Source organism: Stigmatopora nigra, chromosome 7 (genome assembly GCF_051989575.1).
Source record: "Stigmatopora nigra isolate UIUO_SnigA chromosome 7, RoL_Snig_1.1, whole genome shotgun sequence".
In the NCBI taxonomy this organism is placed as follows: domain Eukaryota; kingdom Metazoa; phylum Chordata; class Actinopteri; order Syngnathiformes; family Syngnathidae; genus Stigmatopora; species Stigmatopora nigra.
In genome coordinates, this window is record NC_135514.1 from 9451571 (window position 1) to 9475764 (window position 24194).

Here is a 24194-nt window from a genome sequence, read left to right on the forward strand (position 1 = left end):
TCAGAAATGGCTATAAAGTTAATTATTAAGGGTCATGCTTACAAGCCACTAACAAATGGAAATTTTGGATGAACATACTTATGGTACTTAAATTCTGGATTTATGAGAAAGACTTGACCTGCACCTTTAATGTCATGTTTTGTTTAGATGTTTGTTATATGGGGTTAAAATTGGGAGCCAACTGTTCCGGGATCTTTCAAAGCGAGTGTGGCTAGATGTTTTGGGAAAAGCTGCAGTAGTGTGATGCTTTCCACTCTTTGCGCACACTTGCAAGAAACACAAACTGGAACCACCCATGGAGGAACACTGTGTACTTGGGAGGGGTGAAGACAGTCTCCTCTGGTGCCCGCTTTTGCTGTCTGACTTGTTTTGGAAGATTTCTTTTTTTTTTTCTTCGTTTTTTTTGGGGTGGAGTGGGTGCTAAAGCCCTTTGGCAGCTGAAACCGTGTGTTGCTGTTTGTAAAGTTTGATGTCACGGACGTTTGATGGCAGGGTCGACGGCTCCGAGTGTTACACCACGGCTTGGATGTTTCCAGGAAACGCGTTATGAAATTGGGGCACAGGGGAGGGGAACCGAGAGGGGGGGGGACAGTTGAGGGGTTTGTGAGTCACGCCAGTGCTGCTGGATGCACTTGGGGGGCGGGGGGGGGGCTCCCATTCATCACCACACACACACAAACACGCACTTACACAGACCACATCTCAATAAAATGGGGATAAACATGGCCATGTCCCTGTTCCGATATCCTCCAGCTACTCCTCTGGTAAGCAAAAATAGGACACTGTTTGTCTGAGTGGTTGCTGTGCCCCTCCAGCCCCTGCCACACATTCCAACAATTGGGAAAGGACTATTTTCGGGCGCCGTGGGATAGAACAACAAATTTCCTAAATGCCAGTGCAGGTGCAGCTTGGAGAATTTGTCATGAGAAGTGATTTTAGTTAGCCAACAACAAAGCTAGGCAAAAGTCAAAAACACATTTACTTCCCATAGTTGGATAGAGTGGAGTGACTGAAACTTGGGAATTACCCCAATTTTTGCTACCTTACTGAAGTTGTTTTGACCCTTCAGGACAAATGAAAAGATAGGAAATTAATATTTGTTGACTTTAATACTTGTATTAAATGCCACCAAACTTCCATGGCTTTATAATTGTAATATTGCATTAATTCCACATAACTACCAAAACACTATACACAGCCGTCCAAATTCCAGCTCAGATTATCAATGGCAACAAGCAGAGTCCAGTTTTATGTTATTCATCTCCCAAAAAAATATTTTTTTTTTCAAATAAAAGAAATAAAAGGCTAGTCTTCCAATAACCTCCACTGAGTGCCAAAAAAAGGAAAGCACCCAAGTGGCTCTTTTAAAACATTGATTGGGCAGAATTCAATATCAAGCACATTTTTTTCCCCCAAAAAAAATTTCAAGTCAAGTACTTCTTCAGAAACGTAGAAAAAAGGCCACCGTCCCCTTTCACTTGAATTCCGCCTTTAGATGAAAATGTGTCAAGCCCCACTAAAATGAGTCAACATATGTGTGTGTGTGTCTGTATTCGCGTTAGTGTGCACGCATTGTTTTGGTGTTTCGGAGTTTTATGCATGCATTTCTGCGCTGTCTTTCCGTGTGAGTGTATGTGGGTGTGTTAGGGGGACGGGGGTGGTGGTGCGGCGGGGGTCTGGGGTGGGTTTGATGGGCTCAGCGGGAGCCCGGGTCCCGGGGGAGCAGCTCTCGTTAATAATTCAGACGAGGCTCATTATCAAGGCAGCGCAGATTTCTCCCTGATTCCACCTTAATTGCGGGCAGGCTGCTGCACTCAGGCAGGCGGTAGTCACGCTGCCTCTTCTTCCTCCACCACCACCACCACCACAGGGCCCGTTTTGCCCCACTCGGGTCTGCCTCATGTACGAGAAAAACGCGATCCTACCGTCTTGGGCCCCCAGGCAGGCCTATGCTTCTTATTAGTGTACCTCGTCATAGCTGAAATGTAGTACGAACGCACTGTTTTTTTATTTTTTATTGCTTATATATTTTTCATGAGCGCCTTCTGACTTCTTTTGTTGGCCAACAAGGTTTTGCGGAGCTTTTTCCTCAAGTCAAGTAGTAAACAGAGCTCGGTTAGCACTTTGTAGGGTATTTTTAGTCACCCCTTTTATACATTATCGGCATACTTTTGAAAACTGTTTGTTGAATGTTAAGTGAAGACTGAAGCGGCTGTTGACCACCGCTTACACCCAGTCACTCGCACATAGACTCATTCATGTCACTTACATTAATTTTTAAATTATGTACTGCTATTGACAGTGACAGACACCAAATCTAGGCAGAGAGAGTTCATTTATGAGCCTTTTAGAGCTTCTAGAAGAGTATAAAGGTTGTTTATGTATTTGATTAATTCAGTTTTGTAAGTGGTAATACAGCAAATGTCTCTCAATACATTGTGGAGTTAACAAAAGTGTTTTTTCCAAGTTATAGCAAGCATGAGTTGACTAAAGATATTCACAGTTGGATTTGAGTGTTTATTGTAATGCAAATAACTAATGACAGTTCATTAAAAGTCCTTGTCTCAGCAAAATGAACCACGACCACCCGGCTCATTCCCTAAACGTCTTTCATCAGCCCTCAGACATCAAAAGGATAACCAAAGAGCGCACTGGCACATTCCTGGTTGAAATTTTTCCACAGGCAACAATAAAACCACAGTTAATTAACCAATATGATTAATCAGAGGCAGATATGACAAAAAATTGGGCTGCGACTATCAATGTGATTACATTCCTAAAATAAAACCTACCAAATCTCATACTTTAGATTTAATCTATAAATAATCAGCCCTTAAAAAAAAAAAAAAAACTAGTAAATCTTGCTCTTGAGATGGATGCGTCTAAATTACTGAGAATTTACGTACAAAATTTCCACTCTAATCCTTGAATAATGGAGTAACAATAATAGTTAGTGTCCTCATCAAGAAGAATAAACATTAAACACTACACAACATGAGTGAGTATGAACTTGAGACCTCCCTTCGGGCGCTATGAAAAGCATTTGCTGGGCTTCGTCTATGCTTCTTTGTCCATTGAAAAAAGAGCCAAGCTAAATTTAATCAACCTTTTTATTTAAATTTAAATGGAAACTTTAATGGAAGCACATTTGCGTCGTTTCTTTGTGTCATGCTGTTAAAACACAACCCTTAAACCTTGCCAATTTACACTTTATAAAGGTTAATATCGCTAGTGCAGTTAATGAATAATCAATTGGAAAAAGTATTGTATCTTCAGCATGTTATGGATTGGGCTATTTGTGATTGACGCATCATTTTGTAGCTGCAGCCAATCCATTTTGAAGCATAGGTCATGTGATTCCTGATGATGCATACTACATAAGCCCTAATGTGTTTTCTTTTGCTTACATGCTTCATGAAATATTATAACGGCCAGTTTATCCTTGAAATAGCCCATTGCGCATTATCATACTGATGACACTATTCAGTATGTACAGCCGTGATTGATGTCGTCCTACAATAATACTCCACTTGAAGCCTATCTATAGGATTATGAAATGTGTCTTGTCTTCATAATTTACTCTGACTGATGGTAGCTAGCCCCCCCACCCCCTGTGGAGAGAGAACCATAATGGGCCTGATCTTGTCATACATGTGTATGAATATTTCAATGTAACAAGATGGCAGGAGCGTTAGATAAACAACACAGATGCGTCCTCGCCGCCAGATGAAGTGCACCCCGAGCCGGATTCTCTCCCGGACACAAAACGGTCCTGTCACAAATCACGGTGCCCATTTCCTGATTCACTTTCCCACCCCCCCACCCACACCACCTCCATCCCTCTTCTCTTTTTATGCACGGGATGGATTGCCGCCCGGACGTGTGTTTTCGCGCCGTATAGTCGCGCCCCGTCCCCGAGAAAGGCGATGATGCATGCCGAGCTAAACGCCGCCCGTCTCCGGACCTTTCCTCCGTGTGCTGGCTGTCCATCAAGCTCCTGTCAGAAGTGTAAAGGGGTTGCGGTCAGGCATATGGGGGGGACGGGGGGCCTATGCCCAGAGTGTCCATCAGTTTACCTGATCTCGGGAGTGATGGAAGGAGGGGACGTGTTGGGGAGGGAGAAGCGGCATCACAAAGGGAAATGTGGTTAGCCGTGACTGATTGCAGCAGGTTGATAGAAAAAGGAGGAGCGGCAAGAGTTATGTGCAGAAGAGATGCTTGTTATGCTAATGGATGGCGGCTGAGCAAGGCAGCCTAGGCTGATGGATGGAGCCGAGGTCACCTCAGGGTAGCGGCTGCCTAGCGCCCCACTGAGAGCACTAATGTCAGCTTTACCTGAGCCGAAAAGAGGAAGCCGACCTTGGAAAGAAATCACTTTGCCAGTGTAGCTTTTAAGTACAGCGGTACACTTACATACGCAGTGGTGGTTTTCCTCCTATCAAAAATTCACGCGTACCAAATTATACAAGCCAAACTGTAATATTGCGTTGGATGTTTTCACATTGTTTTTGTTAAGTGTGGTTTTCCTCCTCTGTTTTGCTTACGTTTTCTATATTTTTGAACATCTACGGCTCACGAGTGGTCGCCAACCTTAGACAGTGGTAGATAGTTAGGAAGAAGTAATTGTCGAGATTTTTGCACTTCACTGTAGTTTAATATTCTGCAGTTTTGACCTCGCAAAAGTGGTTCGTTTTTCTTGCTGCCCTCTGCACCCTTAAGTAATTTTGAATTCCAGAAAAAAAAATAACAGGCCCTTATTTACCTTCTATTTTATGTTGCTCCAAGCAGCAGTAATGTACTCTATAGTCTCCACTTTACTGCTCTGGACAGTTTTGTTTGCCACCCACAGTTTTTCCCTGCAGTTAATATAGTCAATTATTGTATAGTCAATTTGGACTGGGAGGGGCTGACAAACATCCAAAGATTGCTGAATTTATCTTCTTCAGCCGCCAATGGCTGTTCTTGATTATATTATTATCTTCTGTCTCATCCATTGTCAGTAGATCTTAAACTTATAGTCATAGGTGTCTGTCTGTGATGACATTTTGGATCTTTATGGCTATAAGTAGTAATTTTTACTTAACTTGACCGTTTCTTACAGTAGTATTCACAAATAAAAGAGTCCACTTCTTTTTTAATGCAATGAGCAGCTCATGTAATCTGGTTAAAGGTGGATTGCTACGTTTATGTATATGCATGTTACCTTAAAAGCTGTCTTTTTAGGGCCTTTTTTTCAGGCAATCTGGGGGAGGATTTGGCCCAGCATGATGGGTTACTAAGTGCATGGGAGCGCATCTGAAACACATGAGGAGATGGGAGGTTACGATCAAGGAAGTAGTGGACAGAGTGCTGGGGCAAATGCTTCCCAATTGGATTTGTATAACATTGGCGTTAATCTGGGTCAGGACCGGGGACCCATGTTTAGTATGCTGACCGTGTGAGGTCTGCGCGGCGAGGCTGCTCGTCGCCTTGAATGAACTCAGCTCGTCTGGCTCACTCTGCCTGTCGCCGCATGCTTTCCCCCCTTCACTTAGCCCCAAAACCTCCCTTTTTTAACTCTTTCTGCACCACAACCCCTTTCTCTATCCACTTTCTGTCTTGGCCTTTTTTTTCCATTTCTTTTTACACCTTCTACCCAGAATCATTGGTTTTCTCAACCGATCCCTTTCTCCTCTTTCTCTGTGTCACTCTTTGCCGCTGTCATTCACCGCTGGGCCTTGGCTTTTTCCTCTTCTATCCTCACTCGCACTCCTCCTCACCAAGTAGCCTTTTTATCGCTCATTTCCCTAGTTCCTCACTCATTTCTCCTGCTGCTTTCATGTAAGTTTGAAATCCCCTTTTCATCTGTGGCACTTTCTCTTGCCAACTCTTTCTCTTTCTTTCTCTTTCTCCAACTCGCCTTCAGACACACACGAACACAGACAAGCTCATTCACTCATTCTTGTCCCATCTTCCAAACTAAAGTGATAAATGCCCAGCTTTCTTTTGTGTAAATGTCACTATGGGAATTGTCTCTACTCATTGATTGACTGTGGAGCAGCAGGGCGACCACACATGCCCGCTGCCAAATTAGAAGAAGAAGAAGGAAAAAAAAAAGGGAAAGCAAAGCAAGCAAATGTTCTCTTGTCAGATGTACAGCGGGGTCACCAGGGTCCACATCTGGCCCTCACAGGTTTCGTATCAATTTGAAGCATTTGCGGCTCATGAGTTCATAAAAGATTTCAATAAAGGGGAGCAGAGGGCTTCACATGCGGGATCAATCACAAGTGAGTCCTTGTTGTTATTAAAATGAAGAATGACGCAAAAAGTCTGTTTTTAGAAAATGGAAGTGCACAGTGTAACCTCTAAACTCTTTTTTTTTGGGGGGGGGGGGGTAATGCTTGACTTGTAAAGTTTGCCCTTTTTAAAAATATTTTCCTATTAAAAAGAAGGAAGTCATTTGTGCACACTCAAAATGTCAATTTCAGAAAACCTTTGTTGCCTCTACAGGCAACAAAGGATAACATCTGTGAGGAAAGAAACAACTAAATAAATACAAATAAATGTCTTATTGAAAGCTCTTGCAGAAATATTCACGTTGTTTAAGTTTTTCCCAAATTGACTATTTTAGTTTTTTTTCTTCAAAAAACGAACTTTTGACGCCAGGTCTCTAGTATTGTTGTATTATTTATGGTTTAATTCATCAGTATGAAGCTATGATTTCTGAATGGTAGTTAAAATAAAAAGACGATTCTCACGTTAAAGAGGATGATTACGAATTTTCAATCATTAGTTTTTCCTTTTGAACTTTTTCCATTGTGTCTGCAGTTTGCATGATCTGGTTGGCGCTTAAGTTAAAGAGAAACAGTGAGACGAGTACGTGAAGAAACCAATGTAGTGCTTTTGTGGCTGTGGTATGTTTTCATGTGTTGTTCAAGTTTAACTTTAAGGGTCGTGTCCTTCTATGTGACATCAAAAGCTGGAGCAGGAGTCGCTCTTTCTCAGTGTTCTCATTTTGCATCCATACATATGATTGTCCTATTGTCCTATTGAAACAAGGCAAAACATAAGGCAACAGTGGCTGTCCTTGCCCAAATGCAAGTGCATTTCACCACCTTTATTGAAATCCCAACAACAAAATATCAGCCAAGTGACAGCAATTGACTCGAAAATGCCCGTCAAGAGTCTTAATTGCAATTTGTTCAACTTAACTAGCGGGAGATAAAAACAAAGACTGCAGCTGGTGTAAATGTTGCTGTGTGTAAGTAAGTAGGGGTTAATAACGCTCAGTCATTTTCTTAATGTCTCATTCAGCCTGCCTTAGGCGCCTGAGCTTGATAAAGGTCAAGACTACTGGTGGTTACATGTCATCTCTTCTTATTTCATTCTGCTTCGAGCACAGCGGGAGGGGTGGGCAAACTGCCGGCCTACCAGCCCGATCTGTGAGTCTCGTTCTCAAAGCCTTCTCAAAGGAGATTTAACAGGGGGAGAGTGGAGGGCGGAGGGCAGGAGGGCGGTGGGGTGGTGGGGTGACTGTTATGGTTCTGTCAATGAGAAGGAGATGAAAATATGAACCTGATGGACGAGGACGAAGAAGAGTTAGAGAGTGGAGACACGGAGCTTCCGAGCCAGACTTGGCTGCACTTCAGCTACATTTTGCACACTTCAGTTCAAGTGTGCGTCCATTAGTGCACTCCCGTTGCACTCAGAAAGCTCATGCACTTTGGGATGCATCGCACACTCACACACCGTACACTCTCTCACACGCATTCACATTTCAGCGCATTCCTCGTATACTCTTCATACATTCAAATCCCAATGGAGCGTTAGCTTACAGTAGAACTGGCCCCTCGCACACATTTACCCAAAAAGCTGCCCTGACCTCTGCCATCTCGCCCACTCGTGCTCTTTCGCACTGCTCTCTCTCTCTCTCTTTCTATCCACCAGATTGCCTCCCATCAAAATAAATAATTAAATGTGTGCAATTACAGCTACTGAAAAAAGATCCCTCAATTAGTGCCAAATGGGTAAATGGTGCGGGGGCAGGGGCGGTTTTGTGTAAGTTCGTTGATGTGTGTTTGTGTGTATGAGAGTGTATTTCAGGAGCAGCTTTACAATGTATTACATAAGGCAAATCATGGAAGGTTCTTACCCCACGTGTTCAATAGTAATTGAACCCCTGGTCCTACTCCCCGTGACCCCCCCACCCCCCTTTTGCCTCTTATAGCTGCAATCAACTAGGTAGGGTATTCCTTAAATCCTCAAAAGTGATCCACGGATCTAGATGAGTGGCAGGGAGATGCAATGGGGGGGCGCCGCCAAGAAATGGAGGGGGTCAGGCTTGTCTGTGGGTGTCTCTTTGTGTGTGAGAGCGCGCTTGTCTAGATGGAGGTGGCAGTGCGTCTGGAATAGTGATTAGGAAGAGGTGGTAACAGAACAAGGGCAAGTTTGTGCGCCAGTTTGTGTGTGACCGTGAGGCTTTCACTGACCTTGTTCTACACTTGTGTTTTGCGCACACTGTAAATAGGGGCCATCACTTGAAATTACTCCCCAAATTATTTTTGCATAAATATATGATGGATCTTTGTGTACAGAACAGTCAAATGAAGGTTAGTGGAGAGAATGTGGATGCACTTGATGAGGTAATTGTTGTTAATGTTTCAAAATGTTGACACCTATTTTTTTTTTTACTTGTCTTTGGAGCCCTTGGTGGCCAGTCCCTATGTAGCAGATTCTAATTAATGTAGAGATGGCAACGCCTTGGGGTGGAAATGCAAACAATGAGTCATGTCTCATTAATATATACTTTTATATTTTTATCAATTAAGAGTCCATTTGTCCATCAAACCCTTAAAAATTTAAACCTGTTCTTCCCCTTGGCCATTTTAAAAACTCCCCGAGTAAATTTGACAACGATACTAGTCATCGTCTCTGAATAAAGTCTTTGGTTTCAGAGCAATAGTCACTATGGACTTTGTACCGACACATAAAACATGTAGCGATGAAAGGGTGAACTTCGCGTCTGCTCACCAGTCGAAGTTGAAGATTGTCTTCACTTTCTGAGACTACAACTCAACTGAATCCCTATCAGCAGACTTGGGCCAAACTGTGTAGTAGTCTTACACTCTCTCGTGTCCCTGCTACTACAAATAATCAATGATCTATTTGAGGAATTAATTCCTTTGAGCTGTCTGTGTCCTCTTACACTCACTTGCTCACACATTCTCTGCTTGTCTGACTCCCAAAACGTTAATCTTCCAGCGTCTCTGGTGTGTGGCCAGATTGTACCGCCGTGACATCGCACGCTGTAATGCTAAACTCCGCAATCTGCCAGGTGCCAGACATACAATATATCGCTTTTAAAAGAGTTTGTGTAACATAGCAATAAATGCTATGATAGGAAAGCAAGCAGATGAGAGCTGTGAACCTCGAAACTTGGCGAGCCAGGGGAGGATTTACCACTTGGGCTAACACGGTTAGTTGTGTAGACACCATTGTGTTTGGCAAATGTCAGCGATGTTGATTCTGGTACTCGGCGCACAGTATCGCGGTACAGGTCGCCGACCTGGGGAGGTGTAGTCAGTGATTGAAGGCTATGAATGGAGGAAGTGGATTTCCGAACAGACGGACCGAGCCCAAGTTAATTAATATGTGAACATTTGATTTGGTGTATTAGCAAATATTGGCACACTGAATCAAGTGTTGTGAACTTCCAATCTTACATATTGACAAGATTTCACATTTGTTTACTTCAGCTTCTGTCAATAATTGAGCTGAGCAATTTGTATACTTTGAGGAAGTAGTGAAAAGCAAAGTGGTGTATTTAAGGATGGAAAGAACTAATCAGATAATCCGAATCCAAGTATAACAAATGATTAGGAATTAAGTGAAGATAATGAAATATGCACAATACTTGGCAAAAAGTACAATTTTAGTCAGAAGTATTTATGTTTTAGTGTCTTTGATTCATTAGGTTTCTCAGGAATCTGAGGCTCAATGTACAGTTGCTCATTTTATTCTCTCAAATGGATGCATGAACAGACTTAAATATTCTCTTGAAAATCGATGTGATGCACACAAGTGGTCTCAGGTGATACTACACTACAATTATATGCTATGTATTGCGTGTTTTTTAGCAATTGCTTTTTTCTAATGGCTTTATATAGTAGCTTAATGATTCTCTTGTAAAGCCCCTGCAGGTAAAAAGGGAGGGTTGTGGTGGTCGGTTAAATTTTTAGTTCTTCATTAAATGCCGAGAGATCCATAAAACACTGACAACAGGCACACTCATGAGGGAGCTGCCCTCACTGACAGATCACATCTAGACACCCACATAGCATCCCACCAGAGCCCCCTTCTTAAGACATGCATGCACACTGACACTACAATATGTACAATACTTGTTTTTCGTGTTGTAGAAGTTACAATGCCTTTAAACATTGTCTTAATAGATTACGATCCATGCTGATTGTGATGATAGACATCCATTCATGTGGTTCTTTTCATCCATCTGCTGTGAATTTGTGTGTCACTAGTAAACATCAAATCCATTAGAACTGGGAGGGCTGACAGCAAATGAACATACATTCATTCACTGTTTGTCCTCCCAATTCAAATGGATTGGATGTCTATCACCACCATTGACAGCCAGTGAGGTAAATGTCTTTAAATCAAGTGGAATGGCATAAATTATTTAGTTTGTTCTGTTTATGTTGTGGACTTTCACCTATTACTGGTGGGCATCTTCCCGGATAAACTTTAGTATAGTGAATATAATCCATACATTTTGCAAAAACTGTATTTTAGGGCTGGAATTGGAAATGGTCAACTTATTGAAGGCCCTCTCCAGTTGGAATTGACTGGTGGGCTATCATAGTAAGAAACAACCAATGAGTTTACATGGATTGGACACCTATCACTCAAATGACAGAGCAGCCTCTTTTAGCAACAGCCCCCAAGTTCACAGCTGCAAACCCCTTGTTTTTATCTCCTTTTCACTTTCTTTCTTTGTGTCATGACCTGGCTTCCCACCACTTCTGTCCGCGTGGTGTACATCTGTGAACATGTGTCGCACAGTTGTTCCACCTGGTCGCGGTTAAGAGCAGGTCACGTCAGGGAGAGGCTAAATTTAAGGTGGGATGTGGAGCCAACCAAAAATGCGCTCAGCAGGCCCGAGATTGAAGGCGGGGAGGGACAGAAACCTGTAACGTACCCTTTCCTTAAGTAAGAGCTTGTCTTCAGAGACTGAGCCAGGACAGACGTGATCGCCCGGCCATGCAGACGAGGGGAGGCGGGACGAAGGCCCGGGCCCGGTTGGGGTCTCCACGGAGTGGCCGATTGCGTGACTGAGAGGAAAAGTGCAGTGCCGTGTGCGTAATGCTCTCAAGACGGGATATTAAGACGCGGCGGCCGCGTCGCACAGCCGCTCACCCCCGTTTCTCCTCCCCCCCGTCTCCACTCTGCCGTCCTCTCTCCCTCCCTCCGTCTCCACTAATGATCCCCGCGTCCTGCCACACTGCTGGGCTGACTGATGCCCACTGACAGTCGCACTCAGGCGGAAACTGCTGCTGCTGCAACCTACCCCCCGACCGCACCGCCACGCTTCTCCTTCCCTTCCTCCCTTCCAGGAGAACAGTGACACACACATACACAGATGCCCGAGATGCAAAAGGTGAAGCACCTTTCCACATACATGTATCAGCTCATGCAAAGATGCTGACAGATGTGTGTCGCCATGTCTGTCACTTGGCACACAGGCCGTCCACCTCAGCGCCACCCCCAACCCTGTCAGGCACCTTCACTATAAATACACTCACATGTTGTCAGTGAATTTCCATGTGGCCGACAGACGGACAATCAAGGTACATCAAGGTGATTTGGGAAGCTTACAGAGGGTCTTGAAAGCATGATGCTGCATAAACGTGGCACCGCATTTACCGTAACTTTTGAGACTAAAAAACGCTACTCTTTGGCCCCACTTTGAACTCTGCTCATGATAGTCCAATGTGACTTTTATGTGGAGTTTTATAAGCTTATGAGCTGCTTGTCTTTTTTTTTTTGCATGCCTTATGATACATTATGAACACTTGTGGTTTATAGTGTCTCGTGTTGATGGAAAGATACCATTTTTCTTGTAAAATTTGTAGGTGAGACTTATATCTAAAGATTACAGTAATACGAGGGAACCTCCTATGTACCACACACATAGACTATCAGTAAAAATACTTGAAGTCTGTTTGGCAATATCCCCACATTTTTTAGATAACTATTTCTCAAGGAATGCAGAAGCAGAAATCTATGACTTTTACTCTCAGCACTGGAAATATGCATCTTGCACTTCGATACTTGCACTAAAACACAATAGGTACCTCACGTGTTGCTAACCACTTGAGTCACTTTTTACCTCACTTAATTTTTATTGTATATCAATCTTTTGATGACTACTTATTTATGTGTGCACTTCATCGTGAAGCTTTAAATCTCACCATACTTGGATACTGGCAATAATGGCATTCCATTCAATTGAGTTACAAAACACCACATTGCTCAAGTTGGTATAATTCCATACATTCTATTGCTGTTCCATCTTGGACGCAACACCACTTCACAAAAATAGTTGTTCACGCCGCCAGCATTCCACATCAAAGTTTGGGTTCAGGCCGACCCACTGACCACAAAAATCCTTTAATACTCTACAAAAGTTAACGATTGTGGTTATGCAATCTTCTCTAACTCTTTCTCAAAGAACTATGTGTTTGCAATATATTAAAGGATGAGCTGACTAAGCAGTTTTGATGCACATAAATGAATTTGTACGCCTTTACCTTTGTGGCTAAACAGTTTCACCTGAACTCAAGCATTGAGGTTAATGATTGCTGAAAAGAAAATTTAATTTGCCATGGTAGCCGCATAACAAAAAGAAAAAAAACATACATGCACAAACACATCTGTACTACATTGTTCATGTAAATGAACACATCCAATACTGTGCATATTTTATTGTTTCATGATCTATCAATATATATTATATATATATTCACACATACATATATATATATATTCCTCTTAAAATTGCACTTTCATTTGTCATAAACAGCAACACTGATGGTTTTGTTCGTTATTCCTCCCTCAATAAACGCCAGTTTGAGTAACAGCCCAGGACGCCGTTAATGTAAATATGATATTCACAATATGTCACTGGCCTGCATATGAATCCATTACCACTCTGGCACTCCACGTCTGAATCCCTTCTCGCTCCCACTCCCACACAGTGCGTCACTTTCCATCTTCCCGCCTAATCCAACCGATGCCATTCGAGGCCCTGACAGTGTAGGAGAGGTTAGGAAATAGGTCAGAGGATGGTAGTCCTCTAATTAGATGCAGTTTGTTGCATATGTGTGTGTTGGATGTCTGCATATGCGTGGCTGCTCTTAATCCCCAGGTGGCCTCTATGGTAACGTCCTGGGAAGACGCGTTAACCCGCATTTTTCTGTGCGTGACGTCAGCGAGCACATGACCTCCATATGCAAATGAGTGCACATGTGTGCTCTCATGCTGATGGCACATGGATAAAACACCTCCCCAAAATGTCTGCCTTATCCTCCATCTATTTTCCTTGCTCAGGGGCGACCAACTCCCCAAATTTATATGTAAAATGTAGTGAGATTGACCAAGTAAACCCACACAGACTGGTATTAGTTGAGGTAAGCAGGCAAGAATTGTGAAGTCTACTTGTTAATATTTCTTCAAGTAAAGGTAGCTTAAAGTCCAAGATAAGTTGAATCTATTCAATGAAGCCCGATTGCAATGAAGTCATGTGACTCGAGTCCATAACCTCAATTCATGAGAACAGTGAACTTTTTTCGATTTCAGTCATACTCCGATGTTTGCATGTGATGTGGGTCTTTTGGAGTCTAGCAACAAAATATTTACAAAATAATAAACAAGGAAGACAAAAATGAACAAGGAAACTTTTGTTTGCAACAATTATAAACTCGATTCGCGTATCAAACTAGTTGGTCACCTTCCTTTTTTTTCTCGAGTTGGGGCCATGCAGGGGCTGCATGTGGATGAATCTCCATTGTTGGTCATCTTCCTTTTTTTTCTCGACTTGGGCTATGCGAGGACATACTTAGCAGCTCGTGCAGTTTTAATGTTGCGTCGTGTATTCGATTAATTTGGGATGAGAACATGAAAAGTCTGTTCCAGTCCTTTTGTGACGTTTTGTCCTTGGGGAGACGTCGGCAGGCTGAGGCAGAGGACTAAAATGTGTGTGCGATTGGAGGAGATGTGTTTGCATTGGTTTAACCATGTCTTAGAAATGGTGCAGAATGTTCACAGGTTTTTATAGTGGAAATCCTTTTTTTAAGACAATGCAGAAATGCCAGAGTTGGGATTTAAACCTTGAATCTCTGATCTGCGAGACTTCTGTGCTAAACTGCAGGTTTATCGTGTTGTTGTTTTATATAATGCTCGATGCCTTAATTGTCATCTCAAGTCGGATAAACGTGGCGTTTAAATATTTAGTGGTTTTCTTGTAATTCAACTTTAATAATTGCTAACAAGTTGATTTTTAACTGTCTTTATTATGGCCATGGTCCTTGTGAATAGGAAGTATACATGAAATATAAGAAAATGGGAAAATTAGGCTTATCTCGAATAAAGGTGTTCAGTACTTTTTTGTAATTCTTAATGTCTAGTTCATATTCTATTCTACCAAATGTAATAATACATTTCCAATTGACTATCTTAACTTTAAATATATCAAAAACAATCATCCCAAAACTCTGTAAAATCACTTCCAACAATTTATCTTACAAGTAAATGTAACAAAAAACTAAAATTGTCTTCCACTCTGAACTCAGACTAAACTTGAGCAAAATGTACTTTTTTTTCACCCCCAATTTCCCTATTTCCCAGCCCACTAATTGACATAACTACATTATTATAGATTAGAAAAAAAGTGTAAGTTCTACGGCAAAACTAATTTGCAAATGAGTAAAGCCTTATTATTGTTGTGACTTGGCGCTTCTACTATACTTTGCACGAATGTCTGCGTTAGTTGGTGTATAGAGAAGGGTTAGTCTTAATTAGTTTTTCAGAAGGCTCTTAAAAGGTCACGGCATGCCTCCGCAGCCCCATACACAAGCAGCACCCCCGCCTAAATTTCACTTTCCACAACCCCCACCTTTTCTTCCGTACCCCCCCCCCCCCCCCCACCCCTCCTCTCCGTTGCAAGCCATCCCGTCATCAGCCACCCATCTGTGCGCATTAGCCATTCATGAACACACTCATTAGGGTGGGAGTTTGAAGCGATTGTGTTCGCTCGTCGGCGGCTGGAGCGTGGCGATTAATATTTCAGCGTCTCCCGTCGAGGAGCTGAGAGCTCAGTTTGGCCCTCCAAGGCGGGAGAATAGAAGGGGGGGGGGGGGGGTACACAACAGCAAAGGAAAAGCCCCCCCCCCCTCGTTCCTCACCCAATTCCCCCCCATACATATACACTGCCGCCTTTTAGATAGTCTCAGCTACTTAGCGTATTTCCCCCTTATTTCCATTTATTGCATCCACAGTTCATCCATCCCACCCCCCTCACAATAAACACACACACAATAAGACCCTAACTCAAACTGACTTAATTGGGCGCTTTTTTGTTTCATGGAGCTCAGCGGGGAGGGGGTACTTGTGCATTTCCTTACAACATCCCCCTCGCTACTCCCCAGTATCCTCATTCCTCTCAGATGAGAGGCGCCTCCCTGGATCTCATCGTCCTCATGCCAGCTTCAAACGAAGGGAAAACGGGCAAAACGAGGTGGGGGGCAAGGGGTCTGCAGGGTATCAAACGATGTCAGGCCACGGCTATACTACGACCACCAGGAGAACTTTAGAAAGCTTGAAAACCGATACGAACAGTTTGATAAAAAGTACAGCGTTCCTTTGTCTACATTACTCACAAGAAAAACACATTGCAAATTACATTTATCTCTGGCATACCTACACCAAGGGCAAACTGCTTTTCTTTCATGGGGGTGCTGGAGCCTATCCCAGCTGACTCCGGGCCAAAACCGGACCACCATGAACACTCACACCCATACCTAGGGGCAATTTAGAGTGTCCAATCAGCACACAATGCAGGTTTTTGGAATGTGGGAGGAAACTGGAGTACCCAGAGGAAACCCACGCAGGACTGGGGCGAACATGCAAACTCCACACAGGTGAAATGACCTAGATTTGAACCCAGGACCCCAGAGCTGTGAGGTCGACGCGCTAACCACTCGTACCACTGGGCCGCACTAATTCTAAAAGAAGTCGAAAAAAATGACGCATAGTACATGGGATCTTCTTGCCTCCAATCAATTAAATGAATAGTGTCGTAAAATATCCTTGTTTTAAATGTTTGGTAATATGGTGCTTTGTCATCTGATGTTATCTGATAATTCTGCCAAATAATCACAAGATAAAATTTGCCTAAAGCTAAATCAAAATTAGGCTTTTGCCGGAATTCCCCACTTGTTCCTTTTTTTCTGTGTAACGGATGTGAGGCTCACGAGAATTTAGCAACAATGACTTGTTAGTAACTTTAAAAAAAATATAAATAACTCAAATCTTATTTAATCTGCGTAAAATTGGTTTAGTAAACAAAAAGCCAAACACTAGCAGTGGATAAAAATAGAGAGCGAGAATGATCGATTGTGGCTTATCGGATCATCCCCCCCGAGGCTCGCATGGGCCCCGACTTGATTAAAGGACTCGTCGCAAGTACATATGCCAGTTTATGTAAATGGATAAAAACGTTGGCTGGAATTGCATAGAAAATGATAAGCGGGGTCAAGGATGTCTTGTGCTCAGTGTCATTACTAAGGTTCAAAATGTTGATATAGTGAGAAAAATATTAATCAGCTTTTTAATGAGCCCTTTTTTACCCTGCTGACACTACTAAGTGGTTTATCAAAGGGTGGATGTACTCTGTCTATAGGGCCAAGTCCTTGATTCTGAATTCATTCTTATCCTGAGGTGCCTTTAGATACAAGTGACCTGATTTATTTGATGTTATACCGATTTATTGATGCATGGTTTTGGAGTGTGGGAGGAAGGCGGAGTACCCGGAGAAAACCCACACAAGGGGGGGGGGGGGACTGCAAATTCCACACAGGAGGACTGACCTGGGATCGAACCCAGGGTTCCATAGCTGTGAGGTATTAAAGTGGTTTGCTGTGAAACTATGATAAGCTCTTTAACTTTAGTATTTCTGGTTTAGAACATTTACTTTGTTTGTTCAGATATTACAAAATAATGGCGTATATTCCATTTCGCTGGTGAAAGATACTTTTAGATATGTTTTGATTTATGAGTGCAGTCACAGAACAAATAAGGTTCATTTTTTTCAACAAACTTACATTTTCTATCTACTTGTTAAAGTAACGTGTACGTCTCATATTGAGATTGACAGAAAATATGGAAGCACTCAAATTTTATGCAGATCATGTCTCTTCCGTCACTATCATTCAGTGCAACACCAAAATGAGCAAAAATACATACAGAACAAAGACATGATATGTGCCATTTTTTGACCTTGGGTGAATCTTCCACTTCTATTGATTGAAATGAGAAAATCTCATTACTCCATTTGGCCACTGTCAGCAGTAATTTAGTTTATTGGATGATGGACGCACCATCGTATTAACTCATTGGCTGCCAATAGGTCCTTCCAACTCAGATGGATTGGACGTCAATGGCCGCATGGACAACCAATGAGCAAAACAGTCCTTACTTTTGCTCTTGTTTGGATTCACAAAGCATAATTTTGTTTCCTAGTTTTGCTACACTGGCAGAGATATGTCAGATTTATATTAAAATTGGAAAATACCTCATTCGTATTTGCAAAATGAGACCCAACCCCTCAATGCATATCCAAAATAATGCCACTTGAGAGAGAAAAAAAACCAGGGAATGATGTCACTTGAATCACACAGCGTAAATCTAGCCAAAATGTTCTCATGATGACTATAGAACAACCTCGTATATCATTTTTTTCAAAGGATCCACCGCTCTGGTGTTGTAACGCGGCTCTTAAAAACGCCACCACATTGTCGTGAATTATCCCCAACCATCCATTTTGTTTTTTACAATTCCTGTCTCGGAACCCGTAAACAAAAGCAGTGGCGGTATTGTCGAGAAGGAGACTCTCATTAGCCGCTCGCTGACTTTAAGGCGCTCGTTTTAGTCCGAGAGGAGACATTTGGCATTTTGACATTTGCCTCAATTTGATGGTGGACTTTAACACACACACACATGTACACACAATATAGAATTTAACAGGAAAAAAAAGCTTTGGCGCAGCATCAGATTTCGGAAAGATAATGAGTGCAGTCGCTGTGACGGCAAGTCACTTATCATGTTGATCTGAACCTCATTAACAGACCCGCGTTTACCGTAATCTTCGTCATGTATTAAAATCCCCGCTATGACCACAAAAGGACAAATGGGAAAATTGATTAATGGCCTTAGCAGCTTTCTGCAAATTCAAATCAATGACTATACTGGATGAGTTGATAATTTGTTCACCTATTCAACAGCTAATTAAAATAAGTAAAAGAAATAATTACTAGGGATTAAAGAAAAGTTATTTTGCAAGTTTGTTTCCTCCTAGAAGAAACAAGTTTCATTCTTTATTTCTTTAGTTTCATTATCTTGCTATAATGTCATCACATGTGGGCAAATAAAAAAAGACATTTTGCGCTACTTTACCAGGTGTATAAATAACCATTTTCATTTCGATATGATCCGATATTGAGTCTTTTTGACAAGATTTTGATATTTGTCTATTACAAAGTCTATGATCAATTAATAAAATATTTAACACAATTAGTTTGAATTAACCTAAAGTGTCAAAAATTAAAGAGTAATCAATACTTTTTGACAACTTCTTTTAAACAAATGATTTTTAAATGATGACAGTATCAATAGATGGCATACATTTTTCTCAATTTCAATTTTTAGTGCTTCACATCTGGATACAAATCAGAGTACTTATTATAAATACACCAGAGACACATGATAAAACTTAAACTAGTATATATTGGACTTGTGGTTCGCATTTTCGCTTCACAGTTCTGAGATCAAGGGTTCAAATCCCGGGCTCAGGCCTTCCTGTGTAGAGTTTGCATGCTCTTGTAAGTTGATTGTGTGCGCAAATATTTTTTTCTGTTTATCTCATTGTGCCCTACGATTGGCTGGCAACCAATTCTGAGTATACTTTACCTACTACCCATAGTTAGCTTGTATAGGCTCCGGCACACTGTGGCCACATTATGATGAGCAAAAGCTGCCCAAAACACTTGACATTGCTCGTTCCATACAAACTACACAACTCCGTATCGTCTGCTGACGTGTTGTTATGCGACCACTTCAGCCTTTTCAGGGTGGAGTAGAAGAATTCTGTTGATGAAGGTCAAGGTCATTGCACGGCAGACAGGCCCACAGACAAATAGACAAACACACACATGCAGTTTTCCGTGTGGCCTTGGTCGACCTCTGCTTCCCAACAAACTTCCAAGCGGGCGGTCTCCTCTGTTCGAGACCTCCTTTGTTCCTTCGTCCTCTTTTTTGTGTGCTCATGTGTGTGTGTGTTTGTGTGGTCACGTGGGGTGGGCCTAATGAAGTTTCGTGGCACCTCATAGCCCGATTAAACTGGTGCCCCCTACCTTTGTACCCTCTTCTCTGCACCCCCACCACCGCCCCGTCCTCCACCACCACCTCTGGCGCTGTTTTTCCCCCCCACCCCGAGGGAGCAGGCTGGCAGGGAGCGAGATGGCTGCTATGGCAACAACACGGAACCCTCCTTCTCCCACAGGTCTCCTTAGCAACTAGTAGCTTGGCATTGCGGTAATGAGTGTGCCCGGTGTGCCAGGCTTTGTGTCACGCCGGCGTGTGTGTGTGTTTTATTCATGCCACTTTAACTTGGAGCGCAAAATTAAGAAGCTTATTTTATTAACACTTAACAAAAAAATTGCAGTTGAGTGACTTATCTTTCACCTTCAGTGGATGTGTGTACGCACAAGGTATTGTGTTTTATTACGACATGACGGAATGCGATTAAAGGGGCAATTCAAGGAATTTTGAAGGAATTGAAGGAAAGGCTGAGAATGGTTTTCATTAAAGTGTGATCTAGGTGTTCGTTGACCTTTTGGATCTTGGGAAATTAGATTGTCATCGTTATAAATGAGATTAAGAGGAGTGTTAAAAAAAAGGGCATGAAAGGAAATTGTTGATATGACATGCATTGAGAGGTCAACACATGCAAATTGTCATTGGGTCTGTTGGCTATAGGAGCAGTGTGATGGTGTCCCCTTGGTCATTTTTTAGTTTTTTTTTGTCATGCACCTGTGGCTAAAAAAGTGAAGTACTAGTTTGTATTGCTGAAATTTATGTGCCGTCAACATTTGCTCAATGTGCTGTGGCCCTAAGTCAAGGTGCCACAGTAAAAGCGCTGATTTGTAGTGCACACTCTAACATGTTCATACAGTGTTTATTGTTGGCTTTTCATGCACATTCAACAGCGTGGCTTTTTTGTGGTGTAGTTGCTGTCCTTTCCAATGTAAGAAATTATATTCACACCGTTCTGAATGACTGTACATTACGATTAAAACTCAAATCAATGACAAAAACTGCATTAACTTGAGTCTGTATGCAGGTGCAGAGGCTCCATAATCAAACCTACACCTCATCTGCTTGCTATTAAAGCACTCTGATGTATAAATAATGACGCCTTTGGACACACAGGTGCATAGACGGACTCGCGAAGGCTCACACGTTCAGTTCCTGCCCATCTTGTTAAGAAAAAAAAAAACAACAAGGCTTATAAAGCATCTTCTCTAAGGCTTCGTGTTGCTTTTTTTGTGAACAAAGGCATGGCAAACCCAGTGGAAAATGTTAGTTTGCTCCCAAGGCACAGAGTGTGTGAAGTGCGAGCAGGCTGCCGGCCCCACAGGTGGCCGAGCCCAAACACCTGTTGTGTGAATCCTCCGTGGGTGGGTGTGAGTTTGGCCTCCCTTGCAGGTATCAGCGTGAAAAAAATAATAATAAAAAAGCAGCTCTCCGTGTCCACCACAACACTTTTTTTTTCTCTTTTAACATGCGTGGGCGTCAGATGCGAGGCCCAGATTGTGTCCCCTTTACGCCCACCGGCAACACTCAGCTGTCCCTGGCATTAGCCGAGTGGATTTTCCGATCCCCTGTCCGGGTCTCAGATGCTCCGCTAATCTGTCCGCGTCTATTTTTACCCTCCAAAGCTGTGACGGCCTTCGCCCCGCTGCCACCGTAGCCGCCGCCCCGATGCCAGCGCTTCCCTTTGGCACCAGGGGCGGGCTTCGCTGACGGCTCGCCAACCGTTGGCTGCAATTAGTGCACAGTCAGGCAGGAATCCCCCACCAACTCCATTACAAGCCCATCTCCACAGCTACTTCCTGATCCAGTGCACAAGCGTGCACGCTTTTGGCTTTCCATTCTGAGCCTTTTCATAAATGGCACTCCCGCGGTGTTGCAGAATAATGGGGTCGGATATGGAGCACCTTTTGAATCACTCAACTGTACAAACTCGGTCAATTTGAGTACAATAGGAGCCCAGGGAAACCACATTGGCATTTTTTTCCTTTACCTGCTCACATCCGGTGCTGCGATAAGACAGCTGTTGCTTTGAATGTGTGGTGGCCATGTTGTAGATGATTGAATATTCGTCGCTAACAATGAAATTGCCCTCTTTATACAGTGGTAACTTTTTATTTCCCTACCTGTTTAAAGTGGTACTTGGTTTGTAACAGATTTTCTGATTTGTCTAAACTGAATATGACATTTTTTCATGCCACGGCAATAACTACACCCCCCAAAAAAAACGTGACCGGACGTTTGGTCGCCGGTCTTTTGGTCCCTTTTGGTCGCCGGTCAAATGGTGATAGATGTTGAAGCCAGCTCTCAAAATTATATTCATGGGAGAGAGTTTAATATCTAAGAGAGAGAGTTTAATATCTAAGTATTGATAAATATCTAAGTACATTTGACCGGCTACCAAAAGACCGGCGACCAAATGTCCGAGTACCAAAAAAACACAATAGTGGATGGCTGTTGGATTAATTCTGATGTGTAATTGCGACTCAATGTAACGTTTGTTGGTTTAAGTTACTTTACATTGGTACCAGCGTCAAATTCATTTGTATAGGAGTTGTAACACACTATGTCATTAACCTATGCTAATGCACTACTTAAGTGATAATTACAGTCAAAATTCTACTGAGTGAGTTTTGGGGCTTATTGAATGTGCAGTGTTCACAAAATGTATTAGGTCCCAAATATCAGTTGAAGGCTTTAATGACATTGTGAGCATTGTGCTAACTCGTCATTTTACAAGCTGAGAGGCACTTGAATGAGTTGGTTATTGGACGCCGTTATTACATTTACACACCCTCGTTCAGAAGCGGACACTGTGGGCAAATCCGCTTAAGAAGCATTAAAAGCGATGGCTGTGAAAAGATAGATTTACATATCTGCTGCTTAAGCTGTCTAATAACAGTCATGTGCACTGTGGTTTTGATGGGAAACTTTCTTTTTAATTGCACCTTTTAGGAAATAAATTGACAGCAGGAAAAGTCCTTTTGAATCTTTTAAAAACATTTTAAAATAATTGTCTCAATTTTTACTTTCATTTTTTTTATGTTTCTGTGTGGCCTTTGCATTTTTCCCTATGCTTGTGTAAATCAACTTTGTCATATTTTCCTTACTTTGTCATATTTTCCTTACTTTGTCATGTTTTCCTTACTTTGTCTTGTTTTCCCTACTTTGTCTTGTTTCCTTACTTTGTCTTATTTTCCTTACTTTGTCATATTTTCCTCATTTTTCTTACTTTGTCTAATTTTCCTTATTTTCCTTACTTTGTCATATTTTCCTTATTTTCCTTACTTTGTCTTATTTTCCTTACTTTGTCATATTTTCCTTATTTTCTGTTGTTTATATAAGACATAGTGGGTATCTTATGTGATACCCTTCAGATTTGACATAGAAAACATTCTGACCAAGTTCTTGAAAAAAAAGTATCAAACTTTTGGCGATATATCATGACAAAATATCTATTGATCTCAATAATATAGATGTTAACGACTTTACACTGCTCTGTTGTAAAAAGCTTCTCTGATCGTATGCTCTATAGGGTTTATGTCTGGACACAAATGCCCGGCCACTGGCAGCAATTGTCACACTCCATTCTGATTCCATCTGGCCCCCGATGCCCGTAATAGCAGTTTATTCATTCTGCGTGTCTTGTACGCCGCTTCTAAAGGTGAGAGAGTCGTGTGGCAGAGGAGTAACTGTTTCTCACCTCCTAATAGACGACTCGCCTATTTTTAATCTCTTCAATTTGATTGCATTCCAAAAACAGGCCACCCTGCCCATCTGTCTCTCTTAAAGAAGCCTCCTAAAGGGATTTTAATCATCTCGCTTGGAGCTGCTCAGGCAAATAGCTACATCTCTTGCTTGCTCACACACACACACACAACACACACACATGGGCACACACAAACATTCCCCATGTTCTCGCTTCATAGTCTCACTTGTCGCTGGTACAACATATTGTTTTGGCTCTTTTGTGTCATATCTGTGCAACCATTAGGCCCTTTAGACCTCATTCAAGGCTCCCACAGACACCAATCCCCGCCCCGCCCCTTCCCCCCCGACCCTGTCCCTATTTATCCCCTAGATTCTTTATTTCCCTTCAAAAGGGTGGGGGTACAACGCCAGCCGTGACATCAATCAGGGAAAGCGAATATTTAGCCGACGCTAATTTCCACCAATAGCCCGGAGACAGGCTTAGCTGACAAAACTCATTCCTACCCAGAACAAAACTGTGCCTGTGTTGAGACCCCCCCCCCCCCCCCCCTCTTGCCCCACCGCGCTCCCTCTCTTCCCTCCGCCGTTCCCCTGATCCCAGCCGCCTTGTGCGCGGGTAAAAAACCTCACAATAAACACAGTTAGCGCTTGTGTTAGTTAGTCCCTCTTGATTTAGCCCCATCAAATGAATGCGCGCCATGCAGGGATACCCCTTTTGACCAAGACATAATGGCTCCATTCTACGTGGAAAAAGGCTGAAGTAATACCAGTGGAGTGTGGCAAGCAGCTCTACCCGCTGCCACTACAAGAGCAGCTGCTGCGTTTCTGCGCGGGGCCTGCCGCGC

General features: G+C 42.5%; 1 protein-coding gene across 2 annotated transcripts in view; it reads left to right on the forward strand.

The window, feature by feature from the left end:
- The window catches only part of LOC144199134 (forkhead box protein O6-like), a 42246-nt gene that overhangs the window by 8174 nt on the left and 9878 nt on the right, over positions 1-24194 (forward strand). Inside the window, exon 1 of one of the 2 annotated variants that reach the window (XM_077720557.1) lies at positions 9292-9454. The exons of the other annotated variant lie outside the window; for it this stretch is intronic. Coding sequence (XP_077576683.1) covers positions 9392-9454 — 63 coding nt within the window. The 5' untranslated portion in view covers positions 9292-9391. Of the gene's footprint in view, positions 1-9291; positions 9455-24194 lie in introns of those variants that run through there. 2 annotated transcript variants of the gene reach the window in all.